Below are 27,590 nucleotides of genomic sequence, written 5' to 3'. Positions count from 1 at the left end.
CCCTGTTCGGAGGGCGGGCGGATATCACAACGTGCTTCAGGCGGTCCATCCGAGCGACCGGCCCCTTTTCCTCCTCCCCCCAACTCCTCCAGGAGCCCCCTCCCCTTTCCCGGCCCCGCCAGCCCCTATAGATGGGCGGGAGGGAGGAACGGCCCGGGCAGACGGCCGCGCAAATCCGCAGCGACGGCAAACAGCTGCAGCTCTTCTGACGACCCGGCTCCCAGTCCAGACCAGCCGCCGCCATGGACAGCAAAGCCGCCTTCCTCGCCTTGCTGCTGCTCCTCGGGACCCTCCGCGCCGCCGACGGTAAGTGCTGGACGGCAAGCCGCCCTCCGCCCCGTCGGGGGCCAACGGGAGCGCGCGCCCTCCGCTTGAACTCCAGCGCCGTCGCGGGGAGGCCAGTCCCGGCCGAGGGCGCCCGGCAGACAAAAGCAGGAGAGAGGAGCGGAGGCGGCTGGATCCCCAGCCCAGGGCTGTCGGGGCTCCTCGCAGGTGTTCCTGGGGCTGCTCCGTCGGGGGGCACCCTTGGCTAGCGGAGAGAAGCGGGAGGCAGGGAGGGCGTCGGTGGCCGGATTCCTGTTCCAGAGCAGCGAGCGGGGTGATCCATTTTGGATGGATCTCAACATTCAGTAAGGCCTGGGGTTTGCCCATTTACCCGTCCGTTGCTCTGCCGTCAAGTGCGGGCTTTTTCTATAACCCGCCCCCCCCCCCACGTTTTGTAGCCGAAGCCAGAGCGAAGTCCGATGGGCGGCAGGCAGCTCCTAAACCCGCTTTTGCGCCCCTTTCCCCTCGAAAGTAGCAAACGCGGCGGGACTGTCGAAGTTTCCCCATAGATGCTGCAGACGGCTTGTCAGTCCAGAATGAGGAATGCGAAGGAAACGGAGAGGGGGGTCCCGCGGGAAAGTTGCTATGCACGACTCTCCCCAACCCACAAAAAAAGCCAATCCACTTGTTCCCGAGTAAAACCGCTCAAAAGAGTACGGAGTGGTTCCCAAAGAGGATGCAGGGACTTGTAGGGTCAGCCTTCCTCCTCGCTCGCCTTCTCTCCGGCGTAGAGGGAGCGCTGAGCGCCGCTTCCTCCCGCCGTCGAAGGGCTGAATCTTCGCCCTCGGGCGCTTCTCTTTCTTGTGCGCGAAGGCTCAAGTGGAAGAGACAGTTGGGTTTTCTTTTCTCTGCGTCCCCGCTTTCTTCCGCACCCTGGTAGCCCCTCTCTGGACTTCGACGCCACCGCCAGCGGACCGGTTGCCTGGGATCAGGCACCTCGACGGCGGGGCTGCTGCGCGAAGCCCCCTTCCTTTCCCTTCCGCGCAAAGAGGAGGCCCTTTTTTTCTGGGAGTGGAAAGGCCGAGCCCTGCGCACCTGCGCCTTCATCCAGCAAAGCCCGGGAACCGACGGGGTAGGCGGCCGCACGACCCTTGCATCTCTCTCCACCCTAAGCTGCTCTCCCCTCCCGGGCTGCACAGTCGCCTATGAGACCCGCAGCCCAGTTCAGGCAGTGATGCCAAATTTGGACACTTGCACCCACCGTTTGCAGCTTATGCTATAAATTCCTTCCACGCCCCAGCCTGCAATCTGAGGCCGCTTACAAGCTTCTGAGCTCAATGCAAGCTCATTTCTCCCCCTCAAATACTTCTGGGCACCGTTAAGGGCTGCTGAGAATTGTAGTTCTGTGAGGGGTAAACTACGGTTCTCAAAATCCTTTGAATCAAGGAAATTCACCCAGGTGATGGCTGGATCAGCATCTCTTGAGCATCCTGGTTTGTAGCAGCCCAGCCTACAGGTCTTCTGCAACTGGCAGGCTTGATGTTAAATCTCTTGCTCTTCTTGACTGTTCCAGCTGCTCTTTTGGTTTGAGAAATATCCAAATTTCACCCGGTTAATTTATATTCAGTAGCTTCTTGCAGGTTCTTGGGGAAGAGATCACCCATTGGTGCCCTCACCTGCTGCTACCCAGGGACTGAGGAGCTTGCCATGATTTCCTTTTGGAGATACTCCTTTTCTCTCCATGCAAGCTAAGGCTTGAGAGCCATCCTTTGCAGCTTTGGAAAAACACAGGCAATAGCTGCTTTTGCCTTCTTCCTTTGCCTTTGTTTTTGCATACCTGGCCAGGTCTTGGGGAAAGAGGGGACCCCTACCGCAAGGGGCAGTCAGCTGGAGAGTCTCCTTGCTTTGCTTTCAGCCAAGCTGCATGGGGTGCGGGTTGGACTCTTTGGGCCCTTTCCAAGTCTACAATTCTACGATTCTAGAAGAGTCAGTGTAGGCAGAGCTGGGCTAGAGGTGCAGAACCCTGAATGAGTCCTTCATCCTTTGTGACTTGAAGCCACAATATCCTTGCTTGGAAAAGTTAGGGGGACAAACCGAGATCGCAGACCCAAGGCTTTTAAGCCCAGTTCCGGATTACCCTTGTTGGATTTCTTCCCCGGGGCGGCTTACAACAATGCAAAAAGGCAATACAGTGGTACCTCGGGTTACATATGCTTCAGGTTACAGACGCTTCAGGTTGCAGACTCCGCTAACCCAGAAATAGTACCTCGGGTTAAGAACTTTGCTTCAGGATGAGAACAGAAATCGTGCAGCGGCAGTGTGGCGGCAGCGGGAGGCCCCATTAGTTAAAGTGGTGCTTCAGGTTAAGAACAGATTCAGGGTAAGAACGGACCTGCGGAACGAATTAAGTACTTAACCAGAGGTACCACTGTACTAAAAAAACCAGCTTAAATTGCAGCCATGCAATTTAAAGGACACCCGGGGGGGGGGGGGGTCCTGCATTTAAGCTGAAGATGGTTAGAATCCCCCTGGCATCCTGGATCTCGAACACAGGGAAGATTCAGCTAAGCATGTGCAAAGGATATACTCCTTCAAACCTGCAGCTAAGTGCCAAAGTCTGTGCCCGCAATTGCGGGGAGGGGGTGTTGCGGGCAGGGCCAGCCAGATTAGCTCCCCGTTTTTTCTGCATCCTCAGGTGAAACCTCACTAGAGAGGCAACTACAGACGTTTGTTTGGTCTGTGCAACTTCATTTCTTAAAATCGATTTTCATTGCATTTTAAAAATTACAGATGTACACCATTTTTTCTTCTTCGTTTACGTAAATCATCTATTTACTCTTCTAAACTTGTGCATTTCCATGCTACGATTAATTGACTTCCCTCTACCTCTTTGCAGCTTCATCATCTCTCTTTATTTCATTTTCCTTTGTACTGCGTTTTGGTATACTTTCAACCTTCTCTTTATGGAAGATATCTCATCTAGCTGTCTTTCATGGGTCTGTGCAGCTTCAGAATCACATGATGGAGTAGCCCTCTATACTTGCCCTCCCCAAACCCTCACATTGTGCTCTAACTTACGTGTCACTGATGCAGAACATTTGTGAATGGATCCCCTGATGTTTTTTTGCTAATAGCAGATGCAGGAGGGATGTGTGGCGTCCTAATTTGGACTGGGGATCCAGGAAAGGGAGAAGGGGTTCTCATGCTTTCTGCGACCAGAGCTTTGTCTCTGGTCAAAATCCCCCAACACCAAGCTATTGGGCATGCAGAAAGGGACAAATACATACACAGGATGAGTTCCTCCCTTGTTTTCCTCTCTACTGTTAACTGAGAAGAGGATTAACCAGCGGTGGAGTTTATGGAGAGATATACCAGTCTGCAGGGACAGGCAGTTATTTATTTACTAAAGGACTGGGAACATTAAAAACCCGTTTGTACACAGTAATACATACTGTGAAATGGAAATGGGCAAATCTGAGGCTTTGTTTCTAACCCAAGATCTTCCAACCATAGCTTGGTGCAAAAGAAATAGAATTTTAAGACTTCTGAGCTCAGGGGCTTGTCATTCATGTACACAACACTGAATATTTCCTTCCATACAAAAAAACGAAACTGCTTCTGGTTATCTCAACACTTCACTAGTACAGTGGAGTCACTTTTGAACCTTTAAGGAATAGGGCCCATTAAGCCTTGCTGGCCTGCAAATCATTCAGAGATCTGCCAGTACAATCTGATTTACTGTCGTAAATTTGCTGTTGTAAATCAGATAGGTTGTGGGTCTTAACCTGGAAAAATCACCCTTCTTGCCCCCCTGAGGGCAGAGTTTTCCCTGCAAGAATTGTTAGGAGTTTTATAATCCTGTCGTGGGCAAGAAAAGGTCTAACCCTAGGGAGTTTACAACAGGCAACCATTGGCATGTGATACGTAGAGTTTGTAAATTGTTATATGTAAACTGCAGATTGTTAAAAAACACACACATACCAGTTTCTAAGAAGTAGGTGGGCGAACACAAATGCAGAATAAATAAATAATTGACTGGCAGACCCACTAGTTGAACATTTTTTCAGACACGATAATAAATCAACAGATTTTTTTCTTGGGGGAACTAGGAAAATAATAATAAATGGGCAGAATGACCACTTATTCGTGGGGAAAAGAGGCCCGGTGGATTCTAAATGTAAAGAATTCAGTTCCGAAATGAGAGTTTGGAATTCCAGTTACTTTTGAAAGGGACTGCATGATCACTCGGGGAGGTGGAAATACCTGATTGCAGGAGAGTGGAAGTAATAAAATACAGACTTTTTTTTTCAGCATTAGCCTGGTTTTTGAGCACCTGTCACCTTAGGGCTATAGAGGGAGAAGGTAACACACACCTTGAGAAGCGGTAAACAAGGGTGAATTTGCTGGGATTTTGTTTTGTTCTTAGGGGATTTAAATAGCATTTCCACAGATGCTGACTATTGCTTTATGTGAAGATTTTGTCAGCTGTCTGATAGTCTTATCATACCCAAGAGTTGAGTTTCCTGTGTTTTGAAAATTACTTGGAAGAAACCTGTGCTGTTGAGTGTGTTCATCTGAATGAATAAGAACCACTTTGAGGATTTTTTTTTTTTAATGATCAAGCAGTGCATAATTTTTTTGAAATAAATAAAAAGAACGCAAACACACACATTCAAGAATAATTGTGTTGAATATGTACAGTGGTACCTCAGGTTACATACGCTTCAGGTTACAGACTCTGCTAACCCAGAAATAATATCTCGGGTTAAGAACTTTGCTTCAGGATGAGAACAGAAATTGTGCTCTGGCGGTGCAGCGGCAGCGGGAGGCCCCATTAGCTAAAGTGGTGCTTCAGGTTAAGAACAGTTTCATGTTAAGAACAGACCTCCGGAACGAATTAAGTACGTAACCAGAGGTACCACTGTTTTGCTAAAAATGGGAGAGGTGGTTTTCATGGGCTCCTTCTCCTGACGCCTTCGCAGCTCTGGAGGGTTCTTTGGAGCAAATTCAGTGGGGGGAATCTGCAGAAATTATCATCTCCTTTCTCCCCACACCTTTGGATTTGCATCTGGCAGAGGGGCCATCAACTACCTGAATTACGCTTTACTGTGAGACCTGGCGCCCCATAATTACCATTATTCCGCAGTTGCAAAAGCAACTGGACTTGGAAGAGCCACATCTGGGCCAGTCCTCGGGTAGCCCAAAGGGCTCGGCTCCCTTCTCCCTTTCTCTGCTTGCAATCCCTGGGGTTATTGGGGGGGTGTTGTTTGGCTTTGCAGAGCTGAGGGCCTCCTTTCTTCTCCTGTCTGCCTTTGCATTTGGCCTCAGGTCAAACCCCTTGGCAGGAATAACATTGAAGGGGCCAAGGGCTTTTCATTTGCAGCCTTTATCTTGCTTAATTGCCCCCAGCCACTTGGGACAATTAGCTAGCTCCTTTTTTAAAAAAAAGAAAAGAAAGAAAAGCGCTTCTCCATTTCTGAGGTTCCAGTTTCGCGCCCCATTTCGCCTTCTAAAACCCACAAACACCGGGATTAAAAGCTGAAACGAGAACTGAAGAGGCTGGGACCCCTGCAGCTTGGCAAAAGTGTTAAAAATGCCAGGAAGAAGTCTTCCCTCCTCTCCTCCCCTTAAATCTTGTAATCTGCACTGCGAGGTGGTCTTGGTGTCAGCCCAGGGCATCTAAATCCTTTTCTTTATGCCACCCTCCAGGGAAGCCCATCAGCCTGACTTACCGCTGCCCATGCAGATACTTTGAGAGCAATGTCGCCAAGTCCCATGTGAAACACCTCAAGATCTTGACTGTCCCCGGCTGTTCTCTGCAGATCATGTAAGTTTGCACCCCCTTTCCCCCCGAATTGCACGCTGTTGCCTCTGGAACAAGTGCTGCTAGCACAGGACAAATGCCTTCTTTTCTCTCTCTTGTAAACTTTTTAAAAAAATATATATTCTTTATTGACATAAAAAGTACAAAAACGCAAATGCACAGAGTAAGACAAAACACAGAAAAGAATGGGAAACAAGAAATAGTACCAATGTAGAAAACAAAACAAAAGGGACGCGGGTGGCACTGTGGGTTAAACTATAGAGCCTAGGACTTGCCGATCAGAAGGTCGCCAGTTCAAATCCCCACGACGGGGTGAGCTCCCGTTGCTCGGTCCCTGCTCCTGCCAACCTAGCAGTTTGAAAGCATGTCAAAGTGCAAGTAGATAAATAGGTACCACTCTGGCGGGAAGGTAAACGGCGTTTCTGTGCGCTGTTCTGGTTGGCCAGAAGCGGCTTAGTCATGCTGGCCACATGACCCGGAAGCTGTACGCCGGCTCCCTCGGCCAATAAAGTGAGATGAGTGTTGCAACCCCAGAGTCGGTCACGACTGGACCTAATGGTCAGGGGTCCCTTTACCTTTACCTTAGAAAACAAAACAGAACAACAATGACAACATAAAAATATGTTGTGTACATTACAAAAAGAGGGGTGGGGGAATCGTTATTGTAGTTAACCGGACCTTAATCTAATAGGGTACTTATAGAAACAATTTCCAAATACAGTGGTACCTCGGTTTTTGAATGTTTCTGTTGACTAATGTTCCGTTCTTCGAACGCCGTAAACCCGGGAGTAAATGCTTCCATTTTCGAACACGCCTCGGAAGTCGAACGGTTTCCGCTGAGTGCATATGTTATTTTTCTCAATTTTCTCTATTAAATTTGCCGACTGCCCTTTGCGCCTTGGTTTTCGAACGTTTCGGGACTCGAATGGTCTTCCGGAATGGATAACGTTCAAAAACCGAGGTACCACTGTATTGTTAAATTTGTGTGCAAACGTAGACTTGCTTTGCCTTCTCAAAATATTTTGTAAGGGTTAGAACCGACAATAGGTTTTGTTGTTGTTATTAGCCTAGTTAATTAATTCATAATTGGGTTAATATGTGGCGGGGAGAATATGCCTATCCTGCGATTTTTCAGATGCGAAAGATAATTTTGTACTGGATGAAAAACTGTTTGGTATAATGCAGGTGTGGGAACCTTAGTCCCGCTAGGTGTTGCTGAACTACAACTCCCGGCAACCCCTGTAAGCATGGCTAATGGACAGGGAAAGTCAAAGGTTCCCCACAGCTGGCATATTGTACTGCAGTTGTGGCTAGATGGAAATGCTGAAAATAAATAAATTTATTTACCGGTAGTTGCATTCCTCTCCCTGAGATATTTATCTTGGCCTTGGGCACATGCCACTCACTTTAAGCAGGGAAAACATGTTAAACCAATTGTATTGCTTGTTTTGCATGATAAAGAGTCCAATTTGAGAAACATTCTCAGTGAAACATGACTCTTTGCTTCTTTGTCTAGCCCAGCCGCAGAGAGTGGGCTTAGGTCTAAGAAGCTCTTTGTGCTTAAGTGGAAATTAAGAGGAAACTTGAATGGTGGCTGGGAAGGGGTGAGCAGAGACAGAAACAGAGGGGATCTGGAAGAACTTCAATATGCCCTCCCCTTTTTTAAAAAAGAACAATCATTTGCCTATTTTTCTTTTAACTAAAATGAGATCTACGCAACCGGGGAGAGAAGAGGCTGAGAAGTTCTGATACAGCGCACAGCCTGTTTGCCTGCCTCCCTGCGGCCACTTCAGGCAATGCACCAAACTATTGAAGTTCATTATTTTTGGTTTTAAGGACTGTGCTCACCAGTTAAAATCGCCAGAAAGGGCAAGGAAAACTGTTAAAAAGAGAAACACCTTTGATGGAACCTGGTCCCCCTTTCTTTTCATACGTAAGGGAAGCAGTTAGCAAATTTGGAAAGCATATGTAGACCGTAAACACCCTCAGATTATGTAAAATGGTGTTATAATCTTAATGCTATGTGGGGGATTTTTGGCGGAAGCTGTATTAAATTTGATTTAATTAAAAGAAAAAAGGTAATACATTGCGTCCAATGTATTATCTGCTAAGCATAATTATTATCTGTAAAGGCAGGGATGCCTAAATTTTATTCGAACAATAACGATGAATTTATCCAGTGTCGGAGATGGGCTAGTAAGCTGTTACACTCCAAGGCACCAAACATGGGTTGGATTTTGCTAGTTTTAAACAGAAACTGTCAGACTTGTAGAAGAAGGTGGTTCTTTTTAGATTTTGGGTGTGTCCCCTTAAGATAGGCATGGCCAAACCTGGCCCTCCAGATGTTTTGGGACTACAACTCCCATCATCCCTAGCTAACAGGACCATTGCTCAGGGATGATGGGAATTGTAGTCCCAAAGCAGCTGGAGGGCCAAGTTTGGCCATGCCTTAAGCAGGTGAAAAGAGTGAAGAAGCATCTCAAATGTTTTGCATGACTCCTGGAAAGACTGCCTGCCCCCCCCAAGTTTAACCAGGGCAGCTGGAGGGGAGGGCAGGTAAAACAATGAAACAAAATTCCCATTGCATTCAAGGTTGTTTGATAGAGGAGAGGAAGAAATGTAGCTCCCGGGCTGTAACCCCTGACTTGCTGGGCCTTGGGAGCAGAGCTTCCGGGTGTTTTACAATTATATTCAGTACAGCGGGGGCCTTTTCTAAATACTGGACTTCCTTGAGCACCCCCCCCCAGTTAAAGACACTTCTAGGTGCCTAGAGACAAGCGAAACATAGGTATGAGCTCAGGTGTACTCTGTTGTGATGATGGTGGCAAGAAAGTACCGTATTTTTCGCTCTATAAGATGCACCAGACCACAAGATGCACTTAGTTTTTGGAGGAGGAAAACAGGAAAAAAAATATTCTGAATCCCAGAAGCCAGAACAGCAAGAGGGATCACTGCGCAGCGAAAGCAGCGATCCCTCTTGCTGTTCGGGCTTCTGGGATAGCTGCGCAGCCTGCATTCGCTCCATAAGATGCACACACATTTCCCCTTACTTTTTAGGAGGGAAAAAGTGAGTCTTATAGAGCAAAAAATACGGTAACACTTTTTGCCATCATTGCATCTTCAAAGTCGTCCGGCAGAGCTCTTCCAGGTATTTTGGAACCTGCTTCCATTGGACCCATCGGGTGAGATGAAGTCCTGATTCTACCCTCTCCATCCTTGCCAGTACAGGTGTGCCCAAAACACTGACTGGTCCAGGTCTCTTGGATGTTTCAGTTTTGGCAGCCTGAGGGCGTAGACAAGATGCTTGGAGAGATTTGCCCAGCCTCTTGCCTGTGATTCTTGCCCATCATGGCTAGTTATATCCTCCAGGAGATAATAAGGTCTCTTTGAGAGAGGGTTGGTCCTGCCTGCCTTGTAGGACGTGGTAGACTGACATCTCCTTCGGTAAACCTATTTGGAACCAGAGTGTTACAACCACTCCCGTCTAGTTACAAATTTCCCCTAATTCAGCAGCTGGCTTGAGCAAGTCAATCTGGTGCCCTCAAGATAATATTGGACTCCCAACTTCCATCAATCCCAGCCAGCTTGGTCAATGTGGTCAGGGTTGATATGAGCTACACCCATGTGTGACTTTGACACTGAAAACAGCTCTGGTCAGCTTAAGACAGGTTTCCTCAACCTCAGCCCTCCAGATGTTTTGGGACTACAATTCCCATCATCCCTGACCACTGGTCCTGTTAGCTAGGGATCATGGGAGTTGTAGGCCAAAAACATCTGGAGTGCCAAGGTTGAGGAAGCCTGGCCTAAGAGATTACCTCCGTTGGGAGAGAGAGATAGTTGTTGCTTCAGAGTCGTGGTTGGTTCACACCAGGTTGCCGGCACTATTTATCTTGGTGTATCTACCATTTCCCGCAGCTTAAGGGGACACACCCAATTAAGCTTGTCATAACAGAAGTTTCTCATCTCCAATGAAAGGAAACTATTTATTGGTTTTACTTCAGCCAGCTAATTGCATTGTGGGTTGGTGGTCTAGGCAGCACAAGGAGCCTGGCGATGGATTCTGACGCCTGTTTATTTATCAAGTACAGATTTCCTTCTATCTGGCACCGTTTGTTCATGAAAATCAAAACAATAGGACCTTCTATATGGCGATCTGCTTCGCATAGTTGGATGGGGAATTTGGGGCATATTTTCATTTTTAAAAGTTTTACATATAACCATTTTTAAAACGCTCCATCTTAAATCACTGTGCAAGTAAACACAATCTGATGTTTCAAAGGATGTGTATATATACACACACACATATACACACATACATAACTCCTTGGGATCCCTTCATTTGAAAGGAATAATGATGAAACTTCAGGCCTTCAAAGAGCCAGGGTAGGTGTGTATTGAAAGAGGGGTCCCAGAGTTATGTGTGGATTGATCAAAAAGCAGTTCTGTCCCTGGAATGAGGACCTGGTACTCACAAAACAAAACATGTATGTGCTGTCAACTCCAAAATTTATGCTGCTGTCAAACCAGCTGTTAATCAGTCCTTTCACATTTAATGAAAATATCTATGACTAAGATATTCCATCCTTAATACTAAAAAAGACTTTAGTCTCCTGTTAAGAGGAGAAAAGCTACACATTTCTTGAAAGAAGGAGTAATTTTATACTATTACAAAATGTGTGTTAAAAGCATACAAATATTTGAATTATGGTTGATGTTTCCATCATGTACAGCAATCGGTGTGGTGATCAGTATTTAACAATCTGTGTGAACCTGAAATTCAAATTTTGCATAAAAATCTACAGTGATGACAAACATCCATGCTCTAAATGCAAATCAAATCACAAAAGTCTTTATTTAAAATATTACAAGGCTTGGCAAGAGGGAATATTAGTTGGATCATAGACATGTTCCTCTCATTCCCAGAGCCATTCTCTGGTCCTTTAGTAGCAACTCTTTAAGAAAATTGCCATTTATTTGAACAGCTTTGTGAAGAAAATTTTTACTTGGAAATAAAAGTCGGCTCTTATTTCCTCCGAAAAAGTGAAAAACCGCCAATCAGATAATGTAAGAATTGAGATTGCTTCAAAACAAGCAGTTATCAGAATCAAGCCTATGGAAATCAATATGATTCTGCAGCTTTCTGAAAGGAAACCATCCTGATTAAAGATGGAATGGTTAGACTTCTAGCTCTCTTCTAGGCCTAACTAGTATGAGCACAGCAGAGGGCCTTTTCCTTGTGGTCTGTGAAAATGCTTAAAGGTTTTCTGTAGAAATATTCAGTGTGGTGCTTTATTGTCATTGTACTGGCTGATTTCACCACCACTGAAATTTTCTTTCATTAGCTGCCTACTGCGTAATGTAAAAAGGATAATGTGCCATATTTTTCACTCTATAAGACGCACCAGACCACAAGGCGCACCTAGTTTTTGGATGAGGAAAACAAGAAAAAAAAAATATTCTGAATCTCAGAAGCCAGAACAGCAAGAGGGATTGCTGCGCAGTGAAAGCAGCAATCCCTCTTGCTTTTCTGGCTTCTGGGATAGCTGCGCAGCCTGCATTCACTCCATAAGACGCACACACATTTCCCCTTAATTTTTAGGAGGGAAAAAGTGAGTCTTATAGAGCAAAAAATACGGTACTTCATTGGGTCTCGTCCAGGAGTTGAACCCAACAAAATTCAACAGTGCCTTCTCTTGCTCAGGGTTTTCATTCTCTTACTTATTCTGAAATTCCTCCCTCTCCGCTCCTCCTTTTTTTAAACAGCGCAAGACTGAAAAACAGCAGCAAACAGATCTGCGTCGATCCCAAGTTAAGGTGGATTCAAGAGTACCTGGAGAAATATCTGCACAAGTAAGCTGAGAAAGGACTTAAACCTAAACGCACCCTGGGTAAAACAAAACAGAAAAGCAAAACAAAAAAAACGTGCTGATGGCTAGGTCTAACCGAGATGGATCGAGTTTTCATTGAAAACAGGCCTTGCTCTCATTTGGGGCGTTTTAAGAGATTTCGGTATTTGGGGCCAGAGAGATGCTTGCTGATTGGGTCCCAACGAGGCCACGTTTGTTCCGCGTCCCTCAGGCAATTCTGACAATCAACATTAATTCCTTCACTTCGCTCCCCGGTTTGAACGCGTTGATTGACCCAGCCTGTGGTATCCGATCGCTGACGATTGATTGCACATTAGATAAGCACTACTCCTAAACTGATCCATGAGCCATGTGTTGCAGAGAGAGGTGCCATGGTGGGCTTGGGCAGTAGCCCGGGTTGTGGCATTCGGCACCTTTGCAACAGATCTGAACTGCTTGCAGACCAAACCCTACAGGCAAAAGGGAATTAAAGGGGCTCCTTTGGCGTTTGACAAATATTCTAAGTGAGGTAAATCTAGGAGGAATGTTTCAGGCAGCCACTAGGTTCAGGGCAAGCCAAATCTTCTCCCGCTCTCTCCTTTATTGTAACATCACAGCTTTTCATTAAACCATACTCACAAGCTCATAGTGCTCTGCTTGAGGTTTATTTACATTGCTTCTCTTTTCGTCTCCTCTCTTCTCTGGGATTGGGTCCGGATAATGCAGGGATGATTGAGCCACGGAGACACCACAGACCACTATCAACAATTAGAATGCTCTATTTGAATTAGAATGCATACTGCAAATGTGATCTGTCAGTTATGGATCAGGATTATATTCTTGGCCCTTGATAAATTGTTACTGCAGCCTTCAGCCAATCAACTAAGAGTTTGAGATCAGGGCTGCAGTGCTGTCCACCTCAGACAAGCTTTCTCGAACCCATTGCATATTCTCTTATCCAGCTTGCCCCTGGACTAAGCACAAAAGCTTTTACTGAGCTGTCCTGGGATTCCGCCCTCAGCTGCTCCCGTGACCAGTTGATTTCTGATTTAAGAGACACCTGGAAGATTTTCATTTTTACCAGTAATGTTTGGGCCCAGGTTGTACCTGTGGTCAAGACAGGCTCTGGAGAAATTATCTCGTGTGAATGTGGCCTGTTGGAAAGGTTTAGTGCAATCCACCAGGAGCCCTTGCAGAAGCTCAATTTCTAAAGGGCTTGCACAAAAGATGTCCCTGGAGGATGGTGCCCTTTTGAGCTCCTGTTTTGAACACCCGTTTTGCCCATCTGCACAGTACCGAATTTCCTCTACATTCCAAAGAAGCTTATTTCAAAGCACACTTGTTATCTGTCAATCAGTTTATAATCTCTGAATTGCAGCCACGAGCCTATGGGCAGCTTAAAGGCTGCCTTGCCCGTAAAGGAGTGTTAAATGAATATCTACAGTTATATTAATGTGGTTTATCAATAGTTTCTATTTTTCACATGTACTAACATTGTATTGCATATCATACTATATATATAAATATATATATATATTATATACACACACTCTAGCAATAAAAGCGGCTATTTTTTATATTACAAAAGCCCAGTTGTATTTGGAAATTTATTTTTCTGAAATAAAATACTTTTTTAGACGGGCTGTTGTAAGTTGCTTAAATTTCACGTCCGTGTGGGTCTGAATGTGTGCGTGAGAGACCATCCGAAGATCTCTTAGGCAGAGATTGCTTGTTGAATGTGTGGTGGACTAAGGACACGTGGTTACAATGTGAAGTGAAAGCGTCTTGCCAGGAAATAACTTTTGTTGCTCACTAACTGCTTACCTTTTCCTTACTGCTCTCCCATGCGCTACTAGGGATGGAAGGCAGCAATGACAATGTCCAAAACAATAAAAATAAATAAATAAATGCAGAGTCATGCACATCTCTCGGTTGTGTCATGGTTCTCCTCACTAGTACAGTGGAACCTTGGTTCTCAAAGGGCTTAGTTGACGAACAAATCGTCTCCCGAACGCCAAAAACCTGGAAGTAAGTGTTCTGTTTTTTCAACATTTTTCGGAAGCCGAACACCCAACATGGCTTCCGCTTGAGTGCAGGAAGCTCCTGCAGCCAATCGGAAGCCACACCTTGGTTTTCAAACGGTTCTGGGAGTCGAATGGACTTCTGGAATGGATTAAGTTTGAGAACCAAAGTTCCACTGTACTTAAATTTACAACGCAGGACAAAATTAAGTATGGTATGCAAATCAAGGAAATGTTCTGCCGAGGATCTCTTTCCCGTATGGAAATTGTCTTAACTTGCCTGTCTTGGCAGTTTTATTTCGTTGTTGTTGTTGCCATTTAAGACAGTGGCGTGCGGTCTGTGGACGAGGGGGACTAGGCTAGTTCCCTAAATGTTCCCGCCCTCCTGCCACCTTCCCAAACCCCACCCAGCTTTGGGAAGGGGGCAGCAGGGCTCTAGCATCCTATCAGAGGCCTGAAACCTCCTTCCCAAAGCCTGGGAAGCTTCTGCCCTCCTTAGGGAGGGAGACACAATGCTCACTCACGGGATGTGATATCTCGATGTCAGCCCCCCCATCGTCCTCGCAAGCTGGCGCCTCTGGCCCTAACCGTCCCCCTACAAAAAATTTCACTGCACGCCACTGATTTAAGACCCCATCCCTAAGGTGCAGGTTGGGTAACAACATTTTCTGATTTCATTCATGGAAAAATCATCCTGGCAAATTTCACGTAAAACCCAGGGGGGTTGGCTTCTGGTCGGCTGCTGTGCGCAATTTTTATGCTGTTATGTTCCATGCCAATAATGCAATTCATTATACCTTGGAAGTCAAACAGCCCAGTTCTCGGAACATTTTGGCTCCGGAACAATCGAAACCTGGAAGTGACTGTTCTGTTTTTTGAATGTTCTTTCGGAAGCCGAATGTCCGACGGGGCTTCCGTGGTTTCCGATTGGCTGCAGGAGCTTCCTGCAGCCAATCAGAAGCTGTGCTTTGGTTATTGAACGTTTTGGAAGTCGAATGGACTTCCAGAACGGATTCCGTTCGACTTCCAAGGTACGACTGTATAAGGAATCAGGTCCTCACTTAAAACTTACTAACCTGTGGATACCTTTTATGGAAATTAATAATAATAATAATAATAATAATAATAATAATAATAATAATATACCAGCACCACTACTACTACACTATTAATGTACATGCTGCTTTAACCCCCAAACTCAACAATGGTCTTTCGCTCTACTAAGCCTATCTTCTAAATTTCAATAATTAGAGAGATTGTGAAGGTAAGGAAGAGAGCCCCAGGTAACCAGAGATTGCTTTGTTTGGGTTGAAGCCAGATGTTTCACAGAAAAGATGTGGGTTTGAGGGAGTCTTTGAAGCTACATCTGTCATGAGGGACTTTAGTTTCAGGTGCTGTCCCGAAGTGCCTCAGTTTTGCCTGAGTCGATTCGTAAACCAGGTTCTGAGGACCACCACCAAACTTGACGTGACATGGGGGAGATGTGAACAGCCTTCCAGCTTTTCCAGAGGATGGGGAGGGGCAGCCGGGGGGAGAGGGATGCTTAACCCTTTCCCCTATGGAATGCTTTCTCCATCAAAATAATATTCCCTACGTGGTTTTCTCCCTCCTGCCCCTAAATTCATAGACCGTGTGGATGCACTGAAGTAAAAAACAAAACTCCCCCAAACTGTCAAGATACTTCTACCCTCATCAGTTTGACTTGGTCCTGAGAATGCATATTCCTGGGTTCAAAGTAAGGCAGAAAAAAATGAGGAAGGGTTTCACCTAAGAAGGTACCTCTCTTGTTCATCGCTGTTTACAAAGCTGGTTAAATAAGAAGCAACAGCGCAGAGTATCTTCGGAGGAACAGCACTGTTGTCAGCGTGGATTGCACCAGGGAAAAACCCACGTCAGTCTTTTTAGAAAGTGATTAACACCCAAGATTTGCCAGGTTGACCAGATTTTAGAATAGGTGGGTCTCATCTCAGCTGATCCAGAGATAGCTGCCATAAGTCTTCCATCTCGGCTCAGATCGGGCTCAGCCAAGATGGCGGCAAGTCCCGAAAAGGTGGCAGTTTGTGGGAGTGTGGTGGTGACAGGACAAGGCAGGAGGAGGCTAACCCCTTTTTTCAGCTCAGTCACATGACCGAGTAAGGCTGTGAAAGTTATACAGTGGTACTTTGGTAGTAAAATGACTTAGCTCCCGAACAAATCGATACCCGAACGCCGCAAACTCGGAAATGAATGTTCTGGTTTGCGGACGTTTTTTGGAAGCCGAATGTTTGACGTGGCTTCTGATTGGGTGCAGGAAGCTCCTGCAGCCAATCAGAAGCCTCACCTTTGTTTTCAAACTGTTTCAGAAGTTGAAAGGACTCCTGGAATGGATTAAATTCAAGAACCAAGGTACCACTGTACTGGCAAGATGGGTCGTCAAATTATATCTTAGTTTTCCCTCTGCCAGACTCAGGGCAGCTCAGCCAGCTATAGCTTGAACAGCGACAAGGCACACCAAGCATAATTTGCCCAGGTGTAAATTACACCAGCTTCCTAAAGTTTGGCTTGTTCTGCACCCATATAATGAAGAAGAGGCTGCCTAGAAAGGGTTTGTGGTCAGCTTGCTTCAAAGGGATGCTTGTTTTGCTGCTCAGAATGATTTCCCCACCAAAGAAAGACATGCATAAAGAACCAGGTAAGTCACAAAGGCGTACTTACCTAGCCTACTGCACCGATGGAGGCGAGAGGCAGGGATATGACTTCCTCGAGAACCTGCTAACAGTAGCATTTTTTTTCTCATTTGATTTTTTTCTCCAGCTTTTGGGTCCCTTTCTAAGCTCATGCTTCAACCCAAGCCCATGGGCAGCTGCCCCCTTCAGCACACCCCCTCATAGACTTGCACACAACTGTTGACCTGCTCCTGGTGTGGACTGGGACACAAATCCAATTCTGGACTTAGAAGATGCTCAGAGTGGGGGGCGTCTTAAAACCAGACATCTAGAGATGCAGATAAGAGAAAGAGATGGTGCTGTGGCCAGAAACACCCATATATTTCCTGCCTCAACAGTACAACGGGAACGTCGCTAGTTTATGGGATAGAGGTTAAGGAGCATCTCCTTATTCAGTGCATATCCATCTCTGTCCCGAAGTGTCCACTTTTCTTTCTGCCGTGCAGTCCCACTTACAGTGCCGAAATGAATCACACTCTCCAGAACACCCTGGACTGATGCTTCCCTCCTCACAGAAATGCCTTTGGTGGTGTGTTTTGTATGCCTTCTACTCAGTGCTGTTCTTCCAGAAAAAGAGGTGCTAGAACTCACTGTGTTCTCTTATACAGTGGTACCTTGGGTTAAGTACTTAATTCGTTCCGGAGGTCCGTACTTAACCTGAAACTGTTCTTAACCTGAAGCACCACTTTAGCTAATGGGGCCTCCTGTTGCTGCCGTGCCACCGGAGCACGATTTCTGTTCTCATCCTGAAGCAAAGTTCTTAACCTGAAGCACTATTTCTGGGTTAGCGGAGTCTGTAACTTGAAGCGTATGTAACCTGAAGCGTATGTAACCCGAGGTACCACTGTAATGGCAACGGTGCCCACCTGAGAGGTGCCGGAACTGAGTTCCAGTGAGTTCCGGCTGAAAACGGGCCCTGGTTTTACTGTTCATTATGTGACTGTTCATTATGTGACTTCAGATGAGCACAGCTAGCCGTGGAACTGGAGAACAGCAGTCTCCCCATAAAAGGCTTTTTCTTCAAGTTTTGTAAATAGCAGCTGCGTGCCCACGTCCTCGGCAGGCCTCATACGCTGCCGTGTGCGTCCAGTTGCTTCCTTACAGGCCGACCATCTTCCCTCAGACCCTTTCCTTAACAGACTCTCACTCTGTTCTTTATCAACAGGAGATTCAAGATGTAAGAGGCCAGCATTGTAGCTGTCCACAGGATGCCTCACTGTAGAAGCCAGAAAGCAGAGGTCCCGCTATTAGGGAGCGATGAGGGCATCTCTTTTTATCACGCAGCACAAAGCGGCGCTTCATGCACTTCCCAGAGCCTCTTGTTCGCACAGAATGCCTTTGCCTTTTGCCAATACTAGCCGATTGTAGCAGGAACTCTCCGTGAAGTTTGGTTTATCACGTACTAGCACTGACGCCAGCAGCAGATTATAAATGTTGCTTCGTATATGGCGATTCCTTTCTGCTGTGCAGAACCCTGGCACTTACCAGAAGTTTCCATGCAGGTTAACAATCTACTGTGGTTCATTTGTATGGAAAGGAATGAGGGTGTGTGTGTGTGTGTGTGTGTGTGTCCCACTGACATTTGTAGAGAACACTCTTTTTTTCTTGCAGACCTATGGTGGAAGTTGAGTCATCCTGCAGCCACCAGAGTATGCACAAAAAGTGATTGATGCATTCCATGTATGTGCAGGTGAACAATTTCTATTCCTGTGAGCCCAATGAACGAGGGTCTAAAAAGGATGGTTTTGAAAGAATGACCTTACCTAGGAATTTCCTCTTTCAGAAATGTTGAACTAGCACATATAGGACTTTTGGATCTTTCTTCCGCAGGGGAAAATGGCCTGAGTTCGCGAGCTCTGTAATGCGTGAGCCACAAGTTGATTTCACGTGTGGTAACTGCTGTGTTTGTGTCACTTTTGGGGAACCTGCAATTGCAGAAGTTGCCGCAGTTTAAATTTCTGTGTGCTTTTGGCTCACGCGTGCTCAGAATAGCAGGCCACTCCCCCCTGTGAATTAAAGTGGTAAAAAGTGCTCGTTTCCAAAAGGAAAAAGAATGTATTAAATATCAGAGAACATACAGAGGGGAGTTATGTGCACTGTGAGGGGATATCTTTTTGAGGGTGCTTATGCATATAGATTAGAGACTGCTTGGGGTGTGTATGTGCTGATGAATGTGCAATCAGGTGCCAAAATTATCTGGATAATTTGTTGGGATCACAGATTGCTGGTGCGCCTGAAAGTCTGAAATCTCTTGGGTGCATTGGTTTCTGAGCCCAGTCCAACATGGGCTCAGCTGCAGTCTTTGCTTTTAGTGAATCGCTCCAAAGCGTGATTCGCTGTGAGCTGAATTTGCACCAGAGACTTACCTGATATGCCAAAAAGTGTTGGGATTGACCTCGCGTCTCCCTTTCTCATTGAATGTGTGATGCCAAAGAGAAGCTTTGGCTAGTCCCAGAGTCTGTTAGCTATCCTGTTCGTCCATCACTTGGAGTAATGTACCAAAGGTGAAGCCACACAAAAGATGTTGCTTGTGAAACTGGGGCATAGATGGGTGTTAGAAGCTCTCTTGCACATGGGAATCTGTACGGATGAGGGGGTTCGGCTGGCATTTATGCACTGCCAAAGGGAGAGATGATGAGCACAAAAGTTTCCAGCTAAGCCCCTGCAAGCGTACAAGGTTCCCGATCCTCCAACCTGTTCTTTTATCTGCCTGTGACTTTTCTCCTGACAGATTGGTTTAAAGAATCTTGCTTAGCACATTCACGTAGTTGCGTTGATCTGAGCACGGCCCAGTTTAAGACAGAGGTTGAAAGCTGAATTTTACTGTGTCAAATCCCTCATTTGACACTCGAGCCCATCTATCAACACAGAGCGCAGTTGTTCAGCTGACTCTGCCAGGGCGCAGAGACTTCAGGGATGCCCCTGAAATTCCCTCCATGTGGCAGAACAGTGCGCGAATGGGCTCCTCCTGTTATAGTGACTTATGGAGGCCCTAGCTCACATGCCTGTCCTGTAAGTGAGAGAAGGAGTAAAATGACAAGCTTTCCCACACTGAAGCGAATGATGGATGAAAATGAAATTCAGAGGGAAAGAAAACAAAAACACTACATGGGGAAATGGAAAGTAGCATTGAAACCATTAGGTTCCCATAAATGTGGGGAGGAAATCACAGGAGAATTTTTTACACTGGGCTTTAGCTAGAAGTAGATGGCAGCAATGCATGGTATTTAAGGAACTGCAAAATGACAAAATATGTTTCTGTAAAATGTGCCTTTTTTAAAAAAAAGATGAATGAATGTTTAAAGCATAAGAAAGTGATGGATAACGAGTCCAGGTAGAGCCTATGTCAGTTATTAGCTGCACTAATTTGCCTTTCTTGCTGTTGCTGATAATGCATTTATCAGGGGAGAAATGAATTCAAAAGACACCTCAGAATCTGCAGGAATGGACCCAGGAGTCTCAACCAGGGATGGTGAACCTTTGCCCCTCCACGTGTTGCTGGACTACAAATCCCATGATCCTGATTGTTGGCAGTGTTGGCCGGGACGGATGGAAGTTGCTCTCCAGCAACACCTTGGAGGGCCAAAGATTCATCATACCTGGTCTAGGTGCCCCCCATTAATATATTTGGAAGCAGAACACTGAAAGAGAGAGACGTACTTTGACTCAAGGAACCCATCTTTGGCCATTAGCGTTTGTCAAAACCAGTATTTCTGCTCCTTGGGGAAGCTGTTGAATGACAGGGAAAAGTCTGTAGTCATTGAGTAAAGCGAAAGGCCAGCTCCCTGTAGGTTTTGTTATTAAGAACCCTGAAATGTTGGACTGAGAGAAACGGGACATTTTATCTTTTTACTCCAAGTTGCACCCTCTGGAGGTGTTTCTGGACTCTCCAAGTGTCCCTATTTTCCAGGGACAGTCCCCATTTTACAGAAGCTGTCCCAGTTTCTGATTTAATCCAGAATGTCCTGGTTTTCCTTAGAATGCCCCTATTTTCATCAGAGAAATGTAAGAGGGGAAGTCTCTGTTTTCACTGGAGAAAAGTTGGGGGTTATGTGCTTCTCCACACGGTTCGAAACAAATAGTTACCCCACTTTTTATCCCTTGGGGTGTGTGGAAAGCCTCAGGAGGGCATTTGGAGCTGATAACCTGTGAGTCAGAGAAGCAAATGTACCTACTCTCTTCATTACGGCTTCTCTCCTCCCAAGATCCTCTGGAATGGTGACATGTAGAAATACTACCATGGAGAACTTTAAACCCCAGGCGATGTAACGGCAGCAGAACAAAACAGTTCCCCTTGACCAGCAGCATCTATTTAGGGCCTGCCAATATGGCTTAAGAAACACTACGAAGGCACTTCCATCACATGGAATCCAATTGTCGCTATGCCTCTTAAGGTGGTATGTAGAGAAATGTCTACTACTTACAGCTACTTTTTCCACCCAGAGCAGCTGCAATGCGGCTGGACTGGAAGCAGCTGCTTGTGGAAGCGCCTTAATGATATTTATTGGTTTTTCAGAGTGGTTCGGATGCAATTTATACTGACTTCCCCGGGTGTGTGGTATTTGCACACAATTGCCCACAAATCTTCCCAAATAATGTGAAAAAGACTCTTATCTTCCAAAAGGCAGCTTTATAACAATATTTCATGCAGTGCTTTTTTTTTAATAATAATATTTTTTTTGAGAACTGCTATATGTCTTTGCAAATTATGTTAGCACATGTAATTTCCATAATAATAATAAAAAATGTATTCCAAATTCCTGCTCTTTTCCCAGTAAGTAGTGTATGACTCTTTTTCCTTTGGTGCAAAAAAAAAAAAAATACGGTGTGGAAGAGTAGCTCCTTTCCCTTTCTTCCCTCACTGTGGTTCTCAAGCCTGTATGACTGGGTATGTTCCATGGGAAGCTGTTGGGATGGAAGAGACTATTTCCAGAAGGCCTGTAAGAGCAGAACAGTCCATCATGAAGCAAAGATGCCTTTTCTGAGGTGAACGAACCATTCAGCTTTCGTTAAACAATTCATTACTTCTTGTTACTGCTTCTAGGCGCAGTTTTAAGGGACCTGGTTTCCCTCAGCCATGCAGAGGATGTGAAACTTGGACCTGGTCCCTCTCATCCCAGCTCTTTGCCCCTCCAGACCTGAGCAAAAGGCTGCCATATTACACTAACTCAAGCTCCGGTATCTTGAGACTTGGCTTCTGTCTCCACCAAAAAAATCTAGGCAAGCAAACCCAAGCTGAAGCTAACTTGGGTCCATTAGGTAGGGAGCTTGGTTTGTCCGTTCCAAGGGTAGTCAATGTGGTGCCTTTCAGAAGTTGTTGGACTACAACTCCTATCATCCCTGACCCTCGGTTATGCTGGTTGGTGCTGATGGGAGTTGTAATCCAATGATATCTGGAGGACAACAAGTCTTTGCCAAACCTGTTTACTATCAAGGTCCAGCAGGCAGAGGCCATTGCGTGGCAATTCCCGCCCCATCCCAAAGATGAAGTAAATAAAGACACCGGACGCCGAATTTAAGGTTAATGGGCGAAAATGGCCACAACTTTATTGATTACAGGAAAGAGCGGTATTGGCTTTAGGCATTGGCCCTACCAGACTATCCGGTCTAACCGGGAAGGGTTAAGCACTAACCGGAGGAGCCCCCGAGATGCACATCCCTGGGGCGCTCCCCAGGGGGTTACCGCTCGGGGGCGCGCTTTAGGCCCTAGCCTCCGTAGGTTTCAGACGAGGCGACGCCCCCCGGAGTCCTTTAACGAACTACCCTTCAAGCTTTGGGGGAGGTAATGGCGTTCCTCCCCCCCAACCTCATTTCCATAACAATACCCCTGCCAATGCCTAACCGTCAAAACCAGGAGTTGTGACGTTTTGCTACGAGGTAGGTGAAAAAAACCAAGTGGCTTCCAAATACAGCCAATTAGCCAAATGGAAAAACTCCTACCCGGCCCCATGCGGCGACCAGCCGAAGCCCATAGCAAAGTCCAAATGCAAACCTAGAGGGCGGGTGGGTGGGAAACCGCTACTGCTGTGGGAACGAAAAGGGGCGAGCCAGGGCTGCCCTGACCTTAAGTGAACCCCGGGAGGCCCGCCCCCAGCGCCAGCTGATTGGCTGTCGCTGTGGGCGGTGAATATTAATGAGCTGGGGAATCCCTGCTTCTCGCGGGGCTGACGCCAGCCCCGCGAGATTGCTGATGGGGGCGTGAGCCCGCAACTCCACCCCCTCTTTAGGTCGGGGGTGGCTTTCTAAGTAACACCAGAGCATCCCTCTCCTTTGGACCTGGAATTAGTTGCAAAAACTATGCACCGGATGTGCCGCAATTTGGATTGTAGTGGAAAGAAGCACCACTCTGTTGGGGTGGGGGAACCATCTTCCAGAGCAGCTCTCCGTATCAAAACATGCACCGTGTTTTGAGAGGGAATGTTCTATTCTGGGAGTGGGAAATGTAACCGGGCACAACACATTAGGTTGCAGCACTTTTCTGTCTGTTGTTAGCCTCCGAGATGGTACAGTGAATTACAGGTACCACCTTTTCTCCTGAGCAGTGCTTTTTTTCCCTTAAAAAAATGTTTAGGGGTACTCTCATTTTGACTCAAGAAAATCACCATTTTATAGTTCAAATCGGTAAAAAAAAATACAGAAGATGGACAAAAGTACAAAGATTCATAAAATGTTTAGGGTTATGCGTACCCCTGCGTCCCCCCCCCCCAAAAAAGCACTGCTCTTGAGACAGGCTCTGCACCTTTAACAAATGCAGAAACTCAGTAGGTCCAACTAACCCACTTTGCTACATCTGACATTCAGGACTTTTCCCTCGTGATTAAAAAAGCTATTATGTAGCCATGCAGTGAAAACCATCACATCCTCCCCCCAAATACCGTATTTTTTGCTCTATAAGACTCACTTTTTCCCTCCTAAAAAGTAAGGGGAAATGTGTGTGCGTCTTATGGAGCGAATGCAGGCTGCGCAGCTATCCCAGAAGCCAGAATAGCAAGAGGGATTGCTGCTTTCACTGCACAGCGATCCCTCTTGCTGTTCTGGCTTCTGAGATTCAGAATATTTTTTTTTCTTGTTTTCCTCCTCCAAAAACTTGTGGTCTGGTGCATCTTATAGAGCGAAAAATACGGCAATTTTTATTGGTTTTCCTGTAAATACAAGAACAACATATAACTACCGTAGCTTCTTCAGTGCACAAGTAATATGTTTATTTATGCATTATCAATTCAAGCATTCTTTCCACAGAGATTCTTGTGTTGTGCGTGGAATAAAAGTATCTTCTGTCACATTTATAAAGTAAAGAAAGGAAGCTAAATCTCACCAAAAGTGTCTATCCCTGAAGAGCCTTTACTTACCGTTCTGTGGCGTGTAAGGGGTTCCGACAGAGCCACATTCCAAATATTATTTAACTGGATTTCAATGGGGAGTGAACACTGTCATGTCTGAAGGGGGCTTGTGCAGATGAACACAAAAGAACATGGACAAAAGGCACACATTGCAGACCCTCCAAGTGTCCCTATTTTCCAGGGACAGTCCTGGTTTCTGATTTCATCCTGGAATGTCCCGCTTTTCCTAAGGATATCCCTATTTTTATCGGAGAAATGTTGGAAGGGATGTCTCTGCTTTCATCAGAGAAATGTATGGAATTGGATGACCCCATTTCCATTGGAGAAAAGTTGGAGGGCATGAGACAAGGTTGTGCGAAGTTGGTGTCATGAAATTCTACTCACTATTGACCCAAAACAGAATCCAGCGTATAGTTAGCAGAGTAACAACTTAAACACGTGGCAGGATTTCCCCAAAAATAGACAGGAGGCAATTAATATCTCATCCAGCAGAGCTTTACTGGTACTGAAGGCAAATGAGCATAATGGTCACATTCAGGATTGGCACTGTCCATAAGGAATCCAGTTACAGCGGACTTAAACTTACAATAACTTATAATAAGTCTAAAACCTTAAAGGTAAAGGTACCCCAACCGTTAGGTCCAGTTGCAGACGACTCTGGGGTTGCGTGCTCATCTCACTCTATAGGCAGAGGGAGCTGGCGTTTGTCCGCAGATGGCTTCCGGGTCATGTGGCCAGCATGACTACGCCACTTCTGAAGAACTAGAGCAGCGCACGGAAACTCCGTTTACCTTCCCGCCGGAGCGGTACCTATTTATCTACTTGCACTTGGACGTGCTTTCGATCTGCTAAAGGTAAAGGGACCCCTGACCATTAGGTCCAGCCATGGCCAACTCTGGGGTTGCTGCGCTCATCTTGCTTTATTGGCCGAGGGAGCCAGCGTACAGCTTCCGGGTAATGGGCCAGCATGACTAAGCTGCTTCTGGAGAACCAGAGCAGCGCACGGAAACGCCGTTTGCCTTCCCACCGGAGTGGTACCTATTTATCTACTTGCACTTTGATGTGCTTTCGAACTGCTAGGTGGGCAGGAGCAGGGACTGGGCAGTGGGAGCTCAACCCGTCATGGGGATTCAAACCGCCGACCTTCTGAATGGCAAGTCCTAGGCTCTGTAGTTTAACCCACAGCGCCACCCGTGTCCTTTGAACTGCTAGGTGGTCTAAAACCTTAACACCAAGCAAAACACCACACTAGAAGGAAAAGAGATACAAAGAGAAAGTGTGAAACTCAGGCTCCTTCTGGCTTCTTCTTGTAGTCAGCATGACCTTGACAGAAGAGATAACAGAACCAGTTTAAGCCAGTTGTACTCAGCTTCTCTGAAGGAATAACCCAAACATCACAAACCTTCTGCTTGCTTCTTTTGCACACAGAAGCTTCCAGAACCCTCTTGAATTAATTAGAATAGGAAAGCTCTCTACACATCAGAGCAGTACTTTCTGCACTAAGAAATGCAGACTGACCGTGGGGTGGAGAGACCTTTCTCAGCTTCCCAATATAAATGTAAACAGAGAATAATGTTGATTTGCAGTGGGATAGAAACCAAGATAAGCTTAGTCCATTGCTTCTCAGCCTTTTGGGCTAAGGTCTCCCTTCCTCAACCTTCTCTGCTTTTCTGCCTTCCCAGAGAACCAAACATCTGTTCCATAAGCGAGCCCTTTCCATGCATGTGGCATGCTTTTTCAGGAACAAATCTGCTGGGAACTAATCCAATAGACTTGGCCAGCCTGCCAGGGCCTAATTGTGTTGCTGCAGTGAAACTTGCATAGCTCCACAAATCAGCATCTGTGCAAGCCCAGCTCACCTGCCAACACCTGCAGTTAACGCAGCAGATGCACATAGCAAAACAGCTAAGACCACCTAGACATAACTGGTCACCTCTTAGTCTTCATGGAGGTGAAGAGGAGCTCTTGAAGTTCCAGCGTGACAGCTTTGCAAAACACAATGCAGATAAAATCACTTCCCATACATTCTAGTTCAGGATGATTTCTGGAGCCAGTTAATGTGCCTGAGGGGCCTGCTTGTTCTGTTACGGATACTTTCTTTGTTAAAAAATAAACTTTATTAAGGATTATAGAGAAAAATACAAAACTTGATATCTTTTTCCGTTTTTTAACCAAGCAAAGACTTTTATATAGATACAATAGAAACACAAAAAAGGGGAGAGGAAAGAAAGAAAGAAAGAAAGAAAGAAAGAAAGAAAGAAAGAAAGAATAATAATACAGTGGTACCTCGGTTTTTGAACTTAATCCATTCCGGAAGACACCGTATTTTTCGCTCTATAGGACGCACTTTTCCCCCTCCAAAAATTAAGGGGAAATGTGTGTGCGTCCTATGGAGCGAATGCAGGCTCCTTGGCTTCAGCGATAGCAACGTGAAGCCTCCAAAGCGCAGAGGGAGTGCTCCCTCCGCGCTCCGGAGGCTTCGCGTTGCTTTTGTTGAAGCCTGGAGTGCACCGACCCTTCTCCCTCTCCAGGCTTCAGGGATAGCCGCCTGAAGCCTTCAGAGCGCAGCGCAAGTTCCCGCTGCGCTCCGTAGGCTTCAGGTTCCTTTCGCTGAAGCCAGGAGAACAAGACTCTCCTGGCTTCAGCAGAGAGGGAGAGCTGCGCAGCGCCCCTTCAGCCAAGTGGGGGGAGAAATAGAAGGCGCTCCATTTCTCCTGCCACTTCGCTGAAGGGGCACTGAGCAGAGAGGGGGAGAATTTTTTTCTTGTTCTCCCCCTCTAAAACTAGGTGCGTCCTATGGTCCGGTGCGTCCTATAGAGCAAAAAATACAGTACTTCTGGGTTTTCAGCATTTGGGAGCTGAAACGTTCCAAAACTGAGGCGTTCAGGAACCGAGGTTTGACTGTAATGAAAACAATAGAAAAGAGATTAAAAGAGAAAGATAGAAATGTAAGATTCAGAAAGTAAAGAACTTCTGATTCTTCATCTGTCTGCTATATAAAAACAACACAGTATTCACGTCGTCCAATTCCATAAAACCCCACAAAACCACTTTATATAGACAAACATTATCTTCAATCCGCAAATCCAAATGTCATTATTTCATTTTCTTTCTCGTGCCAAAAGTCTATGAGAGGTTTCCAATCTTTAACAAATGACTTTTCTCTGATTACACATGTCAGTTCTCTGATTACACAAGTCTGTTAGTTTTAATAGTCATTTAATAGTCATTCTTCAATTGCTGGTGATGGTGATGTGTCCTTCCATCTTTGTGCATCTTTATTGGATACTTCCCAGCTCCTTCCGTCTGTAAATGTGGGCGAGATACTTGCATGGCTGATTGCTTTGTGTTCCTGACTCTTGCCCATCCTCTCTGATGAAAGCAGCCATGGGTGGAATGGTCACATGAGACTGGACACTTCCTTGCAGGAGGATGAGAGACCAACTGTTTTTAAGGCCATTAATGAAATGCCTTGTTTGAGAAGTTTGTGTCCAGTGCAGCTGTTGACCAGCTCCATCTGGTACCCCAGCCAAGACCCTACCTGCTTGTTCACTGTTTCGCCAGAGTGGTGCATGCTCTAGTTATCTCCT

The 27,590-nt window shown here is 46.0% G+C and overlaps 2 protein-coding genes across 4 annotated transcripts in view; both read left to right on the top strand.

The window, feature by feature from the left end:
• TMEM72 (transmembrane protein 72) overlaps positions 1-27,590 on the top strand; it is a 142,355-nt gene that overhangs the window by 51,202 nt on the left and 63,563 nt on the right. The window lies entirely within an intron of this gene.
• Positions 107-21,321, top strand: CXCL12 (C-X-C motif chemokine ligand 12). 3 transcript variants are annotated; one of them, XR_014157102.1, is made up of 5 exons: positions 107-306; positions 5,974-6,091; positions 11,852-11,938; positions 17,826-20,268; positions 20,315-21,321. XR_014157102.1 is itself a non-coding variant. In XM_081864459.1 (3 exons), exons 1-3 carry the CDS (start codon positions 243-245, stop codon positions 11,940-11,942), a joined length of 273 nt encoding a protein of 90 aa, XP_081720585.1. In that variant the 5' UTR covers positions 116-242; the 3' UTR covers positions 11,943-12,580. The 3 variants fall into 3 exon arrangements, 1 of the variants encoding a protein (XP_081720585.1); XR_014157103.1 differs by having other exon boundaries at positions 20,309-21,321; XM_081864459.1 differs by lacking the exons at positions 17,826-20,268; positions 20,315-21,321 and having other exon boundaries at positions 116-306; positions 11,852-12,580.

Source organism: Podarcis erhardii (assembly GCF_964252035.2).
Source record: "Podarcis erhardii genome assembly, chromosome: 5".
NCBI classification, from domain to species: domain Eukaryota; kingdom Metazoa; phylum Chordata; class Lepidosauria; order Squamata; family Lacertidae; genus Podarcis; species Podarcis erhardii.
This window is presented reverse-complemented; position numbering and strand designations above follow the sequence as displayed.

What these genes read in the sequence shown, in the direction of transcription:
- CXCL12 (XM_081864459.1), top strand. Translation starts at nt 243, where the DNA reads ATGGACAGCAAAGCCGCCTTCCTCGCCTTGCTGCTGCTCCTCGGGACC. An exon ending in GACCCTCCGCGCCGCCGACG is followed by an intron (nt 307 to 5,973) that starts GTAAGTGCTGGA and finishes GCCACCCTCCAG; the next exon opens with GGAAGCCCATCAGCCTGACT. An exon ending in GGCTGTTCTCTGCAGATCAT is followed by an intron (nt 6,092 to 11,851) that starts GTAAGTTTGCAC and finishes TTTTTTAAACAG; the next exon opens with CGCAAGACTGAAAAACAGCA.